We start from the raw sequence: 16,456 nt of genomic DNA, 5'->3' as shown, positions 1-16,456 counted from the left end.
TTATAGGCAATTAGCAAGACACCCCCAATAGAGTGGTTCTGCAGGTGGGGACCACAGACCACTTCTCAGTTCCTATGCTTCCTGGCTGATGTTTTGGTCACTTTTGAATGCTGGCGGTGCTTTCACTCTAGTGGTAGCATGAGACGGAGTCTACAACCCACACAAGTGGCTCAGGTAGTGCAGCTCATCCAGGATGGCACATCAATGCGAGCTGTGGCAAGAAGGTTTGCTGTGTCTGTCAGCGTAGTGTCCAGAGCATGGAGGCGCTACCAGGAGACAGGCCAGTACATCAGGAGACGTGGAGGAGGCCGTAGGAGGGCAACAACCCAGCAGCAGGACCGCTACCTCCGCCTTTGTGCAAGGAGGAGCAGGAGGAGCACTGCCAGAGCCCTGCAAAATGACCTCCAGCAGGCCACAAATGTGCATGTGTCTGCTCAAACGGTCAGAAACAGACTCCATGAGGGTGGCATGAAGGCCCGACGTCCACAGGTGGGGGTTGTGCTTACAGCCCAACACCGTGCAGGACGTTTGGCATTTGCCAGAGAACACCAAGATTGGCAAATTCGCCACTGGCGCCCTGTGCTCTTCACAGATGAAAGCAGGTTCACACTGAGCACGTGACAGACGTGACAGAGTCTGGAGACGCCGTGGAGAACGTTCTGCTGCCTGCAACATCCTCCAGCATGACCGGTTTGGCGGTGGGTCAGTCATGGTGTGGGGTGGCATTTCTTTGGGGGGCCGCACAGCCCTCCATGTGCTCGCCAGAGGTAGCCTGACTGCCATTAGGTACCGAGATGAGATCCTCAGACCCCTTGTGAGACCATATGCTGGTGCGGTTGGCCCTTGGTTCCTCCTAATGCAAGACAATGCTAGACCTCATGTGGCTGGAGTGTGTCAGCAGTTCCTGCAAGAGGAAGGCATTGATGCTATGGACTGGCCCGCCCGTTCCCCAGACCTGAATCCAATTGAGCACATCTGGGACATCATGTCTCGCTCCATCCACCAACGCCACGTTGCACCACAGACTGTCCAGGAGTTGGCGGATGCTTTAGTCCAGGTCTGGGAGGAGATCCCTCAGGAGACCATCCGCCACCTCATCAGGAGCATGCCCAGGCATTGTAGGGAGGTCATACAGGCACGTGGAGGCCACACACACTACTGAGCCTCATTTTGACTTGTTTTAAGGACATTACATCAAAGTTGGATCAGCCTGTAGTGTGGTTTTCCACTTTAATTTTGAGTGTGACTCCAAATCCAGACCTCCATGGGTTGATAAATTGGATTTCCATTGATTATTTTTGTGTGATTTTGTTGTCAGCACATTCAACTATGTAAAGAAAAAAGTATTTAATAAGATTATTTCATTCATTCAGATCTAGGATGTGTTATTTTAGTGTTCCCTTTATTTTTTTGAGCAGTATATATTCTTAATTCCATTCCTTTACTTTAGATTTGTGTGTACTGTGGCAGGTTACCTTAGTGTTCTTGGGCACAGGGACTATGGTGGTCTGCTTGAAACATGTTGGTATTACAGACTCAGTCAGGGAGAGGTTTAAAATGTCAGTGAAGACACTTGCCAGTTGGTCAGCACATGCTCGGAGTACACATCCTGGTAATCCATCTGGCCCCGCAGCCTTGTGTATGTTGACCTGTTTAAAGGTCTTACTCATATCGGCTACGGAGAGCGTGATCACACAGTCGTCCGGAACAGCTGGTGCTCTCGTGCATGTTTCAGTGTTACTTGCCTCGAAGCGAGCATAGAAATAATTTAGCTCATCTGGTAGACTCGTGTCACTGGGCAGCTCGCGGCTGTTCTTCCCTTTGTAGTCTGTAATAGTTTGCAAACCCTGCCATATCCGACGAGAGTCGGAGCCGGTGTAATTTGATTTGATCTTAGTCCTGTACTGATGCTTTGCCTGTTTGATGGTTCGTCAGAGGGTATAGTGGGATTTCTTAGAAGCTTCCGGGTTAGAGTCCCGCTCCTTGAAAGCAGCAGCTCTACATTTTAGCTCAGTGCGGATGTTGCCTGTAATCCATGGCTTCTGGTTGGGGTATGTCACTGTGGGGATGATGTCATCGATGCACTTATTGATAAAGCCAATGACTGATGTGGTGTACTCCTCAATGCCATCGGAAGAATCCCGGAACATATTCCAGTCTTTGCTAGCAAAACAGTCTTGTAGCGTAGCATCTGCTTCATCTGACCACTTTCTTATTGACCGAGTCACTGGTGCTTTCTGCTTTAGTTTTTGCTTGTAAGCAGGAATCAGTAGGATAGAATTATGGTCAGATTTGCCAAATGGAGGACGAGGGAGAGCTTTGTACGCGTCTCGTGTGTGTGGAGTAAAGGTGGTCTAGAGTTGTGTTCCCTCTGGTGGCAGATTTAACATGCTGGTAGAGATGAGGTAAAACGGATTTGAGTTTCCCTGCATTAAAGTCCCCGGCCACTAGGAGCGCCGCCTCTGGATGAGCGTTTTCCTGTTTGCTTATGGCCTAATACAGCTGGCTGAGTGCGGTCTTAGTGCCAGCACCGGTCTGCGGTGGTATTAAGGCATCTACAAAAAATATAGATGTAAACTCTCTTGGTAAATAGTTTGGTCTACAGCTTATCATGAGATACTCTACTTGAGAACCTCGAGACTTCCTAAGATTTCGTGCACCAGATGTTGTTTACAAATATACATTAGGCCGTCACCTCTTGTCTTACCAGAGGCAGCTGTTCTATCCCGACGAAAAAGCTTAAAACCCGCCAGCTGTATGTTAATCATGTTGTTGTTCAGCCACGACTCTGTGAAACATAAGATGTTAGTTTTTAACGTCCCGTTGGTAGGATATACGTGCTCGTCTATTTTAATTATCGATTGATTGTACGTTGGCTAATAGGATCGATGGTAAATGTAGATTACCCTCTCTGCGACGGATCCTTACAAGGCACCCGGACCGTCGTCCACGATATCTCCGTCTTTTCATCCTGCGAATGACGGGGATGTCCGGCGTCCGTCAGAAACATTATGTACAAAATAAGTTACAAATAAAGCAAATAAACATATGTAACAGTCCCTCTCTTTGCCCCAACCCGGGCTCGAACCAGGGACCCTTGCACACATCAACAACTGACACCCACGAAGCATCGTTACCCATCGCGCCACAAAAGCCGCGGCCCTTGCAACGCAAGGGGAAACCCTACTTCAAGTCTCAGAGCGAGTGACGTCACTGATTGAAACGCTATTAGCGCGCACCACCGCTATCTAACTAGCCATTTCACATCGGTTACACATACACAATTGCACAATTAGTTACCGGTTCGTAAAACGGCAACCATCTCCTTTGGCGCCATTATCCTTCTCAGCCATTATTATGCAGTGTCTAAGGCACTGCATCTCAGTGCAAGAGACGTCACTACAGTCCCTGGTTCGAATCCAGGCTGAATCACATCCGGCCGTGATTGGGAGTCCTAAAGGCGGAGCACAATTGGCCCAGTGTCGTCCTGGGTAGGCAGTCATTGTAAATAAGAATTTGTTCTTAACTGACTTGCCTAGTTAAATAAAAAAAACTTACATTTAAAATGGCAACATTTTCTCTATGCCCCATGGCAAAATGTGTACAATTGCAGGAAATTGATCATGGTGCTAAGAAATTGCTAAGAAATTGATCATGGTGGTGGGGGAAACACAATTTCGCTTTGGGCCCCTAAAGGATAGGGCCGGCACAAGACAACTTACTGTTAAAAAGTTTAGAAAGGAGAGAGGTTGAAGATCTTTTCCTCATGAAATGAATTATGTGACGGCAGCAATAAAGCAATGAAATGACATCGTGTTTTTTTTTTGTCTATCTTGAACATACTGTATGTAGATATATGACTATCTTGTCTCTGAATAATGTCTCTCACACTCGGAACTATTTATTATGTAGTCATTTTACCCCCAAGCGTAGAAAGCCGGTGCACTATGTCCCACCTTCTCTTTCCTCCCTCTTTTCGCGTGTTTCAGAATGGCTACTCGCAAGGAATCAACGTCGACACCAACCGCCCCGATGGCTTCCACGTCTCCGGGAGCAACTTTAGATTCACCCGTGAAGCAAATTCAGATCGAGGGTCTGGTGAGTTATTAACTACGAGGTTATTTGTTGTTCCCGGGGTTTTTGGAGGCTGTGGGACGGGAAAGGCCGGGTTGGAAGTGTGGCTAGGCTAGTTAGCTTTAGCATCATGGCGGACACAAGCGGGATGTAGGGAAGGTGTTTTAACTGTTCAATGTGGTTGGATAGTATCGCTTGTCTGTACTTTTAGTTGTTGTGACAACAAAAACCCCGATGGCCAGACGGTGACCGCGGTCTTGTTGCTAAAATAAATAAATAAATAAATAGAACCGTTAGTACTGCCATACTGTGTTTCATCTTGTCTCAAGAGGACCACAATGAAAACAAGTCCCAGACTTTATTGTGTGTTATCCTCAGTGATGTTATTCATGTGCACGTATGGCTTTTAAGTTTTATGTGTGCTTGTTTTTTTGTTTTTTTAAATGGTCGAATTAATAAACTAAACTAAAAGCCATTTTTTCCCCTTCTATTAAATGGTAGTGACGTCACTCCCTCCATATGGCAGAATATCCATCTGAAACTATGTAGTTATTAACAGCGGTGGACAAAAATACTCCGTTTTCATACTTGAGTAAATGTAGACACCTTTTTAAAAGAAAATGACTCAAGTAAAAGTTACCCAGTGAAATACTACTAGAGTGAAAGTCAAAGTATTTGGTTTAAAATATACTTAAGTATCAAAAGTAAAAGTATACATTTAAAATGTCTTATATTAAGCAAACCAGACCAGATTTTTTACATTTACGGACAGCCAGGGTCACAGTTAAACACTCAGACAATTTACAATCGACACATTTGTGTTTAGTGAGTCCGCCAGATCAGAGGCAGTAGGGATGACCAGGGATGTTCTCTGTTTAGTGAGTCCTCCAGATCAGAGGCAGTAGGGACGACCAGGGATGTTTTCTGTTTAGTGAGTCCTCCAGATCAGAGGCAGTAGGGATGACCAGGGATGTTCTCTGTTTAGTGAGTCCTCCAGATCAGAGGCAGTAGGGATGACCAGAGATGTTCTCTGTTTAGTGAGTCCTCCAGATCAGAGGCAGTAGGGACGACCAGGGATGTTCTCTGTTTAGTGAGTCCTCCAGATCAGAGGCAGTAGGGATGACCAGGGATGTTCTCTGTTTAGTGAGTCCTCCAGATCAGAGGCAGTAGGGACGACCAGGGATGTTTTCTGTTTAGTGAGTCCTCCAGATCAGAGGCAGTAGGGATGACCAGGGATGTTCTCTGTTTAGTGAGTCCTCCAGATCAGAGGCAGTAGGGATGACCAGGGATGTTCTCTGTTTAGTGAGTCCTCTAGATCAGAGGCAGTAGGGATGACCAGGGATGTTCTCTGTTTAGGGAGTCCTCCAGATCAGAGGCAGTAGGGACGACCAGGGATGTTCTCTGTTTAGTGAGTCCTCCAGATCAGAGGCAGTAGGGACGACCAGGGATGTTCTCTGTTTAGTGAGTCCTCCAGATCAGAGGCAGTAGGGAAGACCAGGGATGTTCTCTGTTTAGTGAGTCCTCCAGATCACAGGCAGTAGGGACGACCAGGGATGTTCTCTGTTTAGTGAGTCCTCCAGATCAGAGGCAGTAGGGACGACCAGGGATGTTCTCTGTTTAGTGAGTCCTCCAGATCAGAGGCAGTAGGGATGACCAGGGATGTTCTCTGTTTAGTGAGTCCTCCAGATCAGAGGCAGTAGGGACGACCAGGGATGTTCTCTGTTTAGTGAGTCGTCCAGATCAGAGGCAGTAGGGATGACCAGGGATGTTCTCTGTTTAGTGAGTCCTCCAGATCAGAGGCAGTAGGGATGACCAGGGATGTTCTCTGTTTAGTGAGTCCTCCAGATCAGAGGCAGTAGGGATGACCAGGGATGTTCTCTGTTTAGTGAGTCCTCCAGATCAGAGGCAGTAGGGACGACCAGGGATGTTCTCTGTTTAGTGAGTCCTCCAGATCAGAGGCAGTAGGGACGACCAGGGATGTTCTCTGTTTAGTGAGTCCTCCAGATCAGAGGCAGTAGGGATGACCAGGGATGTTCTCTGTTTAGTGAGTCCTCCAGATCAGAGGCAGTAGGGACGACCAGGGATGTTCTCTGTTTAGTGAGTCGTCCAGATCAGAGGCAGTAGGGATGACCAGGGATGTTCTCTGTTTAGTGAGTCCTCCAGATCAGAGGCAGTAGGGATGACCAGGGATGTTCTCTGTTTAGTGAGTCCTCCAGATCAGAGGCAGTAGGGACGACCAGGGATGTTCTCTGTTTAGTGAGTCCTCCAGATCAGAGGCAGTAGGGATGACCAGGGATGTTCTCTGTTTAGTGAGTCCTCCAGATCAGAGGCAGTAGGGACGACCAGGGATGTTCTCTTGATAAGTGTGTGAATTAGACCAATTTCCTGTCCTGCTAAACATTCCAAATGTAAACAAATACTTTTGGGTGTCAGGGAAAATGTAAGGAGTAAAAAGTACATTATTTTCTTTAAGAATGTAGTGAAGTAAAAGTTGTCAAAAATATAAATAGTGAAGTACAGATACCCCCCCAAAAAACATAAGTACTTTACACCACTGGTAGTTAGTCTGTAGCAATAACTGGGAACACGTGGGTAGTTAAGAGAGATGCTGCCATGTCTGTCAATTTGAGTCACATTCATGTTCAGGCCTCACACAAAACACACGACTGACAGTCAGAGCCAGAAGTGGCCCCTGCTGTGTCCACAGTACAAAACACACGACTGACAGTCAGAGCCAGAAGTGGCCCCTGCTGTGTCCACAGTACAAAACACACGACTGACAGTCAGAGCCAGAAGTGGCCCCTGCTGTGTCCACAGTACAAAACACACGACTGACAGTCAGAGCCAGAAGTGGCCCCTGCTGTGTCCACAGTACAAAACACACGACTGACAGTCAGAGCCAGAAGTGGCCCCTGCTGTGTCCACAGTACAAAACACACGACTGACAGTCAGAGCCAGAAGTGGCCCCTGCTGTGTCCACAGTACAAAACACACGACTGACAGTCAGAGCCAGAAGTGGCCCCTGCTGTGTCCACAGTACAAAACACACATTACACAAACAAACAAAACAAAGCTCACAAATTAACTGGAAAAACAGAAATAACAGATTTACATCAAGGCTACATTGACCTTTTCTCCTGCACTACCTCTGTTTTGCCAACAGAGGGCGAAATTGTTTTACTGGTAATAAAATCTCCTAATCAATCTGCAGTAGAAAAATACAGAATTAGTTTGTTACGCTTCACGTTCCATCAGAGGAGAGGAGAGGAACTTGACTGAGCAGCTGCTGCTAGATCACGATTTGATCATCCTCATTAAATCAACAGCCAGACTAGAGGACCAGGGTTCAATAAGAGTCTACTGTGTACGGTTGAGTGCTTGGCTGTTTAGATCCAAGGAGATTGTTATGAAGAAATATGGACTCATTTTGGGATATAATTGGCTGGGCCCGCATCTCAAATGGCACCCTATTCCCTAATGTAGTGCACCGCGTCCCCTGGACGAAAGTAGTTCGCTATATAGGGAATAGAGTGTCATCTGGGATGCGGCCTGTGTTTTGTCTTTTGAAATACAAAGCAAAATCTGAATTTTGTAAAGGACAGTTTTGATCATTGTGAAGGACAGGTATTCCTAGAGTAGCGTAACTATTCACCAGCTCTGAGTACTTGGAGACAGCTAGCTATTTGCTATTCCATTACATCCCGCTAACTCCAGAGATGTAGAGAGAGGATGGCTCGCAAACAGAAACCAGGAAGTCCTGTTGTTATGCAGGGAGAGAGAAGAAGAGCACGGGGATTCTCCAAACTAGAGCAGGGATACAAACGACTAACGTTTGTTTCGGTTATATTCACCGTTTCTATGTCAACATAGGTCATCTACATGAAACGTGTAGAGGGGGAGGTCTGACAGTACGCAGAGGACTGATGGGAAGTTGGCCTCTTTTTACTGGCTCGGATCAGTGATTGGTTGATACAGTATCCTATATATTGAAATATTATTTTTCTGCTTGTTTGCAACAGTGTAAAAAAAAAACTACAATTGTAAGTAATACCAGTCTGTTCTAACCCAGAAAATTATACATTATATTAAAAATGATACTTCCCATTACAGCATAGATTATAAACAGCAGAATCTTGTTTTAGCTGATATTTGTCCGTTGTTTGATGCTTGGTGCTCGTAGGCTATTAAACAAACAGGCAACAGAAGCAAGATCGGTCTTATTTCTGTAGATGCATATGGGTGATTTTATAAAGCCAGGCACAATTCAAATCAAATGTTATTAGTGACGTGCACCGAATACAACAGGTTACAGTGAAATGCTTACTTATGAGCACCTAACCAACAATGCAGGTAAAAAAAAATATTGATAAGACTAAGAGATAAAAGTAACAAGTAATTAAAGAGCAGCAGTAAAATAACAATAGTGAGACTATATACAGGGTGTTACGGTACAGAGTCAATGTGGAGGCTATATACAGGGGGTACCGGTACAGAGTCAATGTGGAGGCTATATACAGGGGGTACCGGTACATAGTCAATGTGGAGGCTATATACAGGAGGTACCGGTACAGAGTCAATGTGGAGGCTATATACAGGGGGTACCGGTACAGAGTCAATGTGGAGGCTATATACAGGGGGGTACCGGTACAGAGTCAATGTGGAGGCTATATACAGGGGGTACCGGTACAGAGTCAATGTGGAGGCTCTATACAGGGGGTACCGGTACAGAGTCAATGTGGAGGCTATATACAGGGGGTACCGGTACAGAGTCAATGTGGAGGCTATATACAGGGGGTACCGGTACAGAGTCAATGTGGAGGCTATATACAGGGGGTACCATTACAGAGTCAATGTGGAGGCTATATACAGGGGGTACCGGTACAGAGTCAATGTGGAGGCTATATACAGGGGGTACCGGTACAGAGTCAATGTGGAGGCTATATACAGGGGGTACCGGTACAGAGTCAATGTGGAGGCTATATACAGGGGGTACCGGTACAGAGTCAATGTGGAGGCTATATACAGGGGGTACCGGTACAGAGTCAATGTGGAGGCTATATACAGGGGGTACCGGTACAGAGTCAATGTGGAGACTATATACAGGGGGGTACTGGTACATAGTCAATGTGGAGGCTATATACAGGGGGGTACCGGTACATAGTCAATGTGGAGGCTATATACAGGAGGTACCGGTACAGAGTCAATGTGGAGGCTATATACAGGGGGTACCGGTACAGAGTCAATGTGGAGGCTATATACAGGGGGGTACCGGTACAGAGTCAATGTGGAGGCTATATACAGGGGGTACCGGTACAGAGTCAATGTGGAGGCTCTATACAGGGGGTACCGGTACAGAGTCAATGTGGAGGCTATATACAGGGGGTACTGGTACAGAGTCAATGTGGAGGCTATATACAGGGGGTACCGGTACAGAGTCAATGTGGAGGCTATATACAGGGGGTACTGGTACAGGGTCAATGTGGAGACTATATACAGGGGGGTACTGGTACATAGTCAATGTGGAGGCTATATACAGGGGGGTACCGGTACATAGTCAATGTGGAGGCTATATACAGGGGGGTACCGGTACATAGTCAATGTGGAGGCTATATACAGGAGGTACCGGTACAGAGTCAATGTGGAGGCTATATACAGGGGGTACCAGTACAGAGTCAATGTGGAGGCTATATACAGGGGGTACCAGTACAGAGTCAATGTGGAGGCTATATACAGGGGGTACCGGTACAGAGTCAATGTGGAGGCTATATACAGGGGGTACCGGTACAGAGTCAATGTGGAGGCTATATACAGGGGGTACCGGTACAGAGTCAATGTGGAGGCTATATACAGGGGGTACCGGTACAGAGTCAATGTGGAGGCTATATACAGGGGGTACCGGTACAGAGTCAATGTGGAAGCTATATACAGGGGGTACCGGTACAGAGTCAATGTGGAGGCTATATACAGGGTGTTACGGTACAGAGTCAATGTGGAGGCTATATACAGGGGGTACCGGTACAGAGTCAATGTGGAGGCTCTATACAGGGGGTACCGGTACAGAGTCAATGTGGAGGCTCTATACAGGGGGTACCGGTACAGAGTCAATGTGGAGGCTATATACAGGGGGTACCGGTACAGAGTCAATGTGGAGGCTATATACAGGGGGTACCGGTACAGAGTCAATGTGGAGGCTATATACAGGGTGTTACGGTACAGAGTCAATGTGGAGGCTATATACAGGGGTACCGGTACAGAGTCAATGTGGAGGCTATATACAGGGGGTACCGGTACAGAGTCAATGTGGAGGCTATATACAGGGGGTACCGGTACAGAGTCAATGTGGAGGCTATATACAGGGGGTACCGGTACAGAGTCAATGTGGAGGCTATATACAGGGGGTACAGTACAGAGTCAATGTGGAGGCTATATACAGGGGGGTACCGGTACAGAGTCAATGTGGAGGCTATATACAGGGGGTACCGGTACAGAGTCAATGTGGAGGCTATATACAGGGGGTACCGGTACAGAGTCAATGTGGAGGCTATATACAGGGGGTACCGGTACAGAGTCAATGTGGAGGCTATATACAGGGGGTACCGGTACAGAGTCAATGTGGTGGCTATATACAGGGGGTACAGGTACAGAGTCAATGTGGAGGCTATATACAGGGGGTACCGGTACAGAGTCAATGTGGAGGCTATATACAGGGGGTACCGGTACAGAGTCAATGTGGAGACTATATACAGGGGGTACCGGTACAGAGTCAATGTGTGGGGGCACCGGTTAGTTGAGGTAATATGTACATGTAGAGTTATTAAAGTGACTTATGTATAGATGACAACAGAGAGTAGCAGTGGAGTAAAGATTAACACTTAGGCTATTGATTATAGACCTAATTAAATTGGGGATTCCTCTCTCTCCTCTGTTTTCTTAGCCTAATTGTCTAAGGGCTGTTTCCTCTGCCTCATTGTTCTCCATCTCAATTTGCTGGTTAATTTAGTTATTATGCACGTAGCAACATAGGGAAAGGAGCCAATTCTACAGTGCTCTGAAAATGATGTTTCAGAACCGTGGACAGCGACCGTATACCACGACACGGGAGAAAGTGCTTTTGTTATAACATAACATCAGACGGTGATTGGTGGGTGGAGTGGCTGTAGTTTGTCTATGTTGAGGGACTAACGGCAAAGCCAATAGAGAATGGCGAGGTGTCGGCCCCATGTATCGGTCATCCTCTATCGATCAACTTGGAGTCATGCGATGAGTTTAACCTGCTGCTGCTTCTTCTTCTTGTTGTTGTTGCAATAGTCACTGATCTGGCTTTCAAGTCTATGAAAATGTCTTTTTGTTGTTACAAACAGCATAAATCAATGCGGGGGGCTTGGTGTGGGGGGGGGGGCGGCTTGGTGTGAGGGGGGGGGCGGCTTGGTGTGTGGGGGGCGGCTTGGTGTGGGGGGGGGGGCTTGGTGTGAGGGGGGGGGGCGCTTGGTGTGAGGGGGGGGGCGGCTTGGTGTGAGGGGGGGGCGCTTGGTGAGGGGGGGGGCTTGGTGTGAGGGGGGGGGCGGCTTGGTGTGTGGGGGGCGGCTTGGTGTGGGGGGGGGCTTGGTGTGAGGGGGGGGCGCTTGGTGTGAGGGGGGGGCGGCTTGGTGTGAGGGGGGGGCTTGGTGTGAGGGGGGGGGCGCTTGGTGTGAGGGGGGGCGCTTGGTGTGAGGGGGGGCGCTTGGTGTGAGAGGCGAGGGGGGGGGGGGCTTGGTGTGCGAGGCAGGGGAGGGGCTTGGTGTGAGGGGCAGGGGGAGGGGCTTGATGTATGTCTAAACCATAGAGGAAGAGGTGAAGCGAGAGGGTTTACTCTGCCCAATGTGTTTCTATGTGTTTCTATGGGCTTATTTCTGGACCTAAGCTTGTTGCCTGTCTTCCCTCCTTTGGGTCAACGACTCCCATTGTTAGGGCAGAGACGTGCATCTCTTCAATATATACAGATCTCTGGTGTAAATGGGGAGAGGCACACAGCAGAGGAGTGAAGGAGATGAGACCAAGAATACAATATGAGAACAAGCAGACAAACACTCAGACAGATTTAACAAAACCTTGATTCTTCAGATACAGGCATTTTGGAATATCGCACAAAAACTTATATTGAATTCATTTGATTCCTTCAAAATGTATCGTCCATGTTGTGTTTTTATATTTTTGTTCAGTATAGATATACAGAACCAGTCAAAGGTTAGGACACCGACTCATTCAAGGGTTTTTCTTTATTTTGACTATTTTCTACATTGTAGAATAATAGTGAAGACATCAAATCTATGACAAAATATATTTTATATTCTTCAAAGTAGCCACTCTTTGCCTTGATGACAGCTTTGCACACTCTTGGCATTCTCATTCACTGGTAGTGTATATCGGGAATCACCCGTAAGTCTGAAAATGTAGCATGATTTTTAGGTCATATGGCCCAGCACCCCACGGAGGCCCACTGAGGCCCGGCCCCCCACTGAGGCCCGGCCCCCCACGGAGGCCCGCTGAGGCCCGGCCCCCCACGGAGGCCCACTGAGGCGCGGCCCACCCCGGAGGCCCGGCCCCCCACGGAGGCCCACTGAGGCCCGGCCCTACCAACAGTTCTATATAGCGTTACAGCAGATTAACAGGTAATGGAGGTAGAGGCCTCAGTTAGCTACTTCCAATGCTTGGCAGGTACAAACCTTCCACATCATAGATTCTGAGTCCCTAACATCCAGGCTACTCAAAGCTAACTTTGTATTTCTGACAGTGTGTTGCATTACCTTCAGAATGTATTGTCTGTGTGGGCTATTGATTTATGGCCTGGAATTAAGGATGGAAGCCAGCAGGGGTTTCGCCTACGATTTTATTTTTTTGCTTCATTCAATTTTAAACCTGTTGATTTTACAATTTTTAGTGGCCACATATCAATCTCTCGTCTCCACATGAAGTTTGCCGCACCGGCTGTTGAGCGAGATGGATCTGAAGTAGTAGAGAAACTTGCCTTTTTATAAAAGTCCAACGGGCTTTACTTGCAATACGTAATGTTATTTGTATGAAGCCTGGATATCATAACAAAGCCACTAGTACCTGATTTAACCCGTAGTCCTTCAGGTGATGGCTTCCATCGATCCGTCAGGGTTCCAGCTCTGTTGTGACGCTCCGTTATTTTGGTTTTGAGACGTGCTGAAAGGATTGGTGTGGCTGGGTGAAGGTTTAGAATACGTTAGATGAGAATTTACAGACTTTAATCTGACCCTGTGGCTTTGAGAGAGAAAAAAAGGACGTTTGCAGCAGTGATGGAGGGGAATAGGCTTGAAAAGGTGTCCGTTCTATCCCTATAAAACGTGGGCGGAATCCAGACGTTAAAACAGATTTTTCAACAATATAAAACAAATGTATTGAACTTGGGAATCAAGTAAAATGTATTGAAAATAAATGATTTTGTTCAAGTTTATCATGACATGAACAGAATCCTTCAGTGATTTGTATTTCCTGCAACTTTCTAGAGGTAAGGTGTGTGTGTGTGCGTGCAGTGTACGAGTCTACCACTTAATGTAGCCGTTAGCGATGATGCTAATGAAAAGTCTTCTGGTAGATTAAAAGTTCCCCTCTAACCTTCTCTATTAAATGTTCACTACGAAGCTGCCTATGCTCACCTGGCAGAATGACGTCGTGAATATTTTCATATGTCCAGTGGGTATTTGTTTTGCAAACTCTACCATCACGTGCGCTATTAAAAAACCCTAGCACAACAGCCTCTTGCTAGGTGTTGAATTGCCTAAACACGACTATTTTAGTTATATTTTAGTTAGTTTTTATTTAAAAAGATATAAACGTTTTCTTCCGCTTTGTCGCTTGTTGACAAAAAAATGACAATCATATCCATTTTAATCTCACTTTGTAACACAAAATGTGAAGAAATCCAAGGTCTGAATACTTTCACACTGTAGAACATCCAATGTTATTGTTACAGTAGCCTACCAAGAAAGTCATTGCTCCAGACCAAGCTCCCGTGCAGAAGCTCTATTTCCTTTTCCAACAGCCAGATCAATCGCCTTCAACTTGAAAGCTGCATCATATGCATTTCTCCGTGTCTTTGCCATGATGAGGGTGACAAAATGACTACCGTAATCAGAATGATGGGAAGTTTGAGAGCGCTCGATTTAATCTAAACAGTAAACAAAAAAAGTTGTTTGACCTTAACCCGTTCTGCAATTTCATTGGTCTAATGAAAGCTTCATGCCGCCAAAAAAACTGAGCACGTCACAGAATGGGTTTTATTTTGTAAATAAATTTTTTTTTGAAAGCGGGAAAAATCCATATATTAGCCGCGTCATTGTTTAAGCCGCGAGGTTCAAAGCCTGGGAAAAAAGTAGCGGCTTATAGTCCGGAAATTACGGTCATTTTTCCACCAAATGTTTACAGACAGATTATTTCACTTATAATTCACTGTAACACAATTCCAGTGGGTCAGAAGTTTACATACACTAAGTTGACTGTGCCTTTAAACAGCTTGGAAAATTCCCCCAAAATGATGTCATGGCTTTAGAAGCTTCTGATAGGCTAATTGACATCATTTGAGTCAATTGGTGGTGTACCTGTGGATGTATATCAAGGTCTACCTTCAAACTCAGTGCCTCTTTGCGTGACATCATGGGAAAATCTAAAGAAACCGGCCAAGACCTCAGAAAAAAATTATAGACCTCCACAAGTCTGGTTCATCCCTGGTCTGTTATTCAGACTACCGCTGTTCTAAGGACCCCCCCCCCCCTGGTCTGTTATTCAGACTAACGCTGTTCTAAGGACCCCCCCCCCCCTGGTCTGTTATTCAGACTACCGCTGTTCTAAGGACCCCCCCCTGGTCTGTTATTCAGACTACCGCTGTTCTAAGGACCCCCCCTGGTCTGTTATTCAGACTAACGCTGTTCTAAGGACCCCCCCCCTGGTCTGTTATTCAGACTACCGCTGTTCTAAGGACCCCCCCCTGGTCTGTTATTCAGACTAACGCTGTTCTAAGGACCCCCCTGGTCTGTTATTCAGACTAACGCTGTTCTAAGGACCCCCCCCCCCCCTGGTCTGTTATTCAGACTAACGCTGTTCTAAGGACCCCCCCTGGTCTGTTATTCAGACTAACGCTGTTCTAAGGACCCCCCCCCCCCTGGTCTGTTATTCAGACTAACGCTGTTCTAAGGACCCCCCCCCCCCCCCCCCCGGTCTGTTATTCAGACTAATGCTGTTCTAAGGACCCCCCCTGGTCTGTTATTCAGACTAATGCTGTTCTAAGGACCCCCCTGGTCTGTTATTCAGACTAACGCTGTTCTAAGGACCCCCCCCCGTCCCCCCCTGGTCTGTTATTTCCCATGGTGCCACATGGCTCCCTGGTATTAATCACCAACAGGGGGCCTCGTCCTCTCCTCTGTTCCAGCAGTGTGAGATTGTCTGTTGTCTTGACCTGCTTCTGCTCTTTATCAATGTGATTTATGAGGAACTCCATGACCTGTTGTCTTCCAGCTTGTTTCTCTTGTTTATTCACACTGTTGTCCTTTTTTATTTTCCCCTTTTTATCTTCCTCATCTCCGGTGTTTTCTCTCTGGAACAGCAGAGCAGTAGGTCTCTGTCCTGTCATCTCTCTATGGTGGCTATTTTATTTTAGATTTTATGTCACCTTTATTTAACCAGGTAGGCCAGTGGAGAACAAGTCCTTTATTTAACCAGGTAGGTTAGTGGAGAACAAGTCCTTTATTTAACCAGGTAGGCCAGTGGAGAACAAGTCCTTTATTTAACCAGGTAGGCCAGTGGAGAACAAGTCCTTTATTTAACCAGGTAGGCCAGTGGAGAACAAGTCCTTTATTTAACCAGGTAGGCCAGTGGAGAACAAGTCCTTTATTTAACCAGGTAGGCCAGTGGAGAACAAGTCCTTTACTTTATTTAACCAGGTAGGCCAGTGGAGAACAAGTCCTTTATTTAACCAGGTAGGCCAGTGGAGAACAAGTCCTTTATTTAACCAGGTAGGCCAGTGGAGAACAAGTCCTTTATTTAACCAGGTAGGCCAGTGGAGAACAAGTCCTTTATTTAACCAGGTAGGCCAGTTGAGAACAAGTCCTTTATTTAACCAGGTAGGCCAGTGGAGAACAAGTCCTTTATTTAACCAGGTAGGCCAGTGGAGAACAAGTCCTTTATTTAACCAGGTAGGCCAGTGGAGAACAAGTCCTTTATTTAACCAGGTAGGCCAGTGGAGAACAAGTCCTTTATTTAACCAGGTAGGCCAGTGGAGAACAAGTCCTTTATTGAACCAGGTAGGCCAGTGGAGAACAAGTCCTTTATTGAACCAGGTAGGCTAGTGGAGAACAAGTCCTTTATTTAACCAGGTAGGCCAGTG

General features: G+C 46.6%; 2 protein-coding genes across 2 annotated transcripts in view; both read left to right on the top strand.

The window, feature by feature from the left end:
• LOC115187885 (CUB and sushi domain-containing protein 3-like) overlaps positions 1 to 16,456 on the top strand; it is a 1,475,978-nt gene that overhangs the window by 866,764 nt on the left and 592,758 nt on the right.
• The window catches only part of LOC115187958 (eukaryotic translation initiation factor 3 subunit H-like), an 82,597-nt gene continuing 70,094 nt past the window's right edge, over positions 3,954 to 16,456 (top strand). The window contains exon 1 of the mRNA XM_029747050.1: positions 3,954 to 4,098. Within this exon, the coding sequence (XP_029602910.1) occupies positions 3,991 to 4,098 (108 nt within the window). The 5' untranslated portion in view covers positions 3,954 to 3,990. The remainder of the gene's footprint in view (positions 4,099 to 16,456) is intronic.

This window comes from Salmo trutta, unplaced genomic scaffold, assembly GCF_901001165.1.
Source record: "Salmo trutta unplaced genomic scaffold, fSalTru1.1, whole genome shotgun sequence".
NCBI classification, from domain to species: Eukaryota; Metazoa; Chordata; class Actinopteri; order Salmoniformes; family Salmonidae; genus Salmo; species Salmo trutta.
This window is presented reverse-complemented; position numbering and strand designations above follow the sequence as displayed.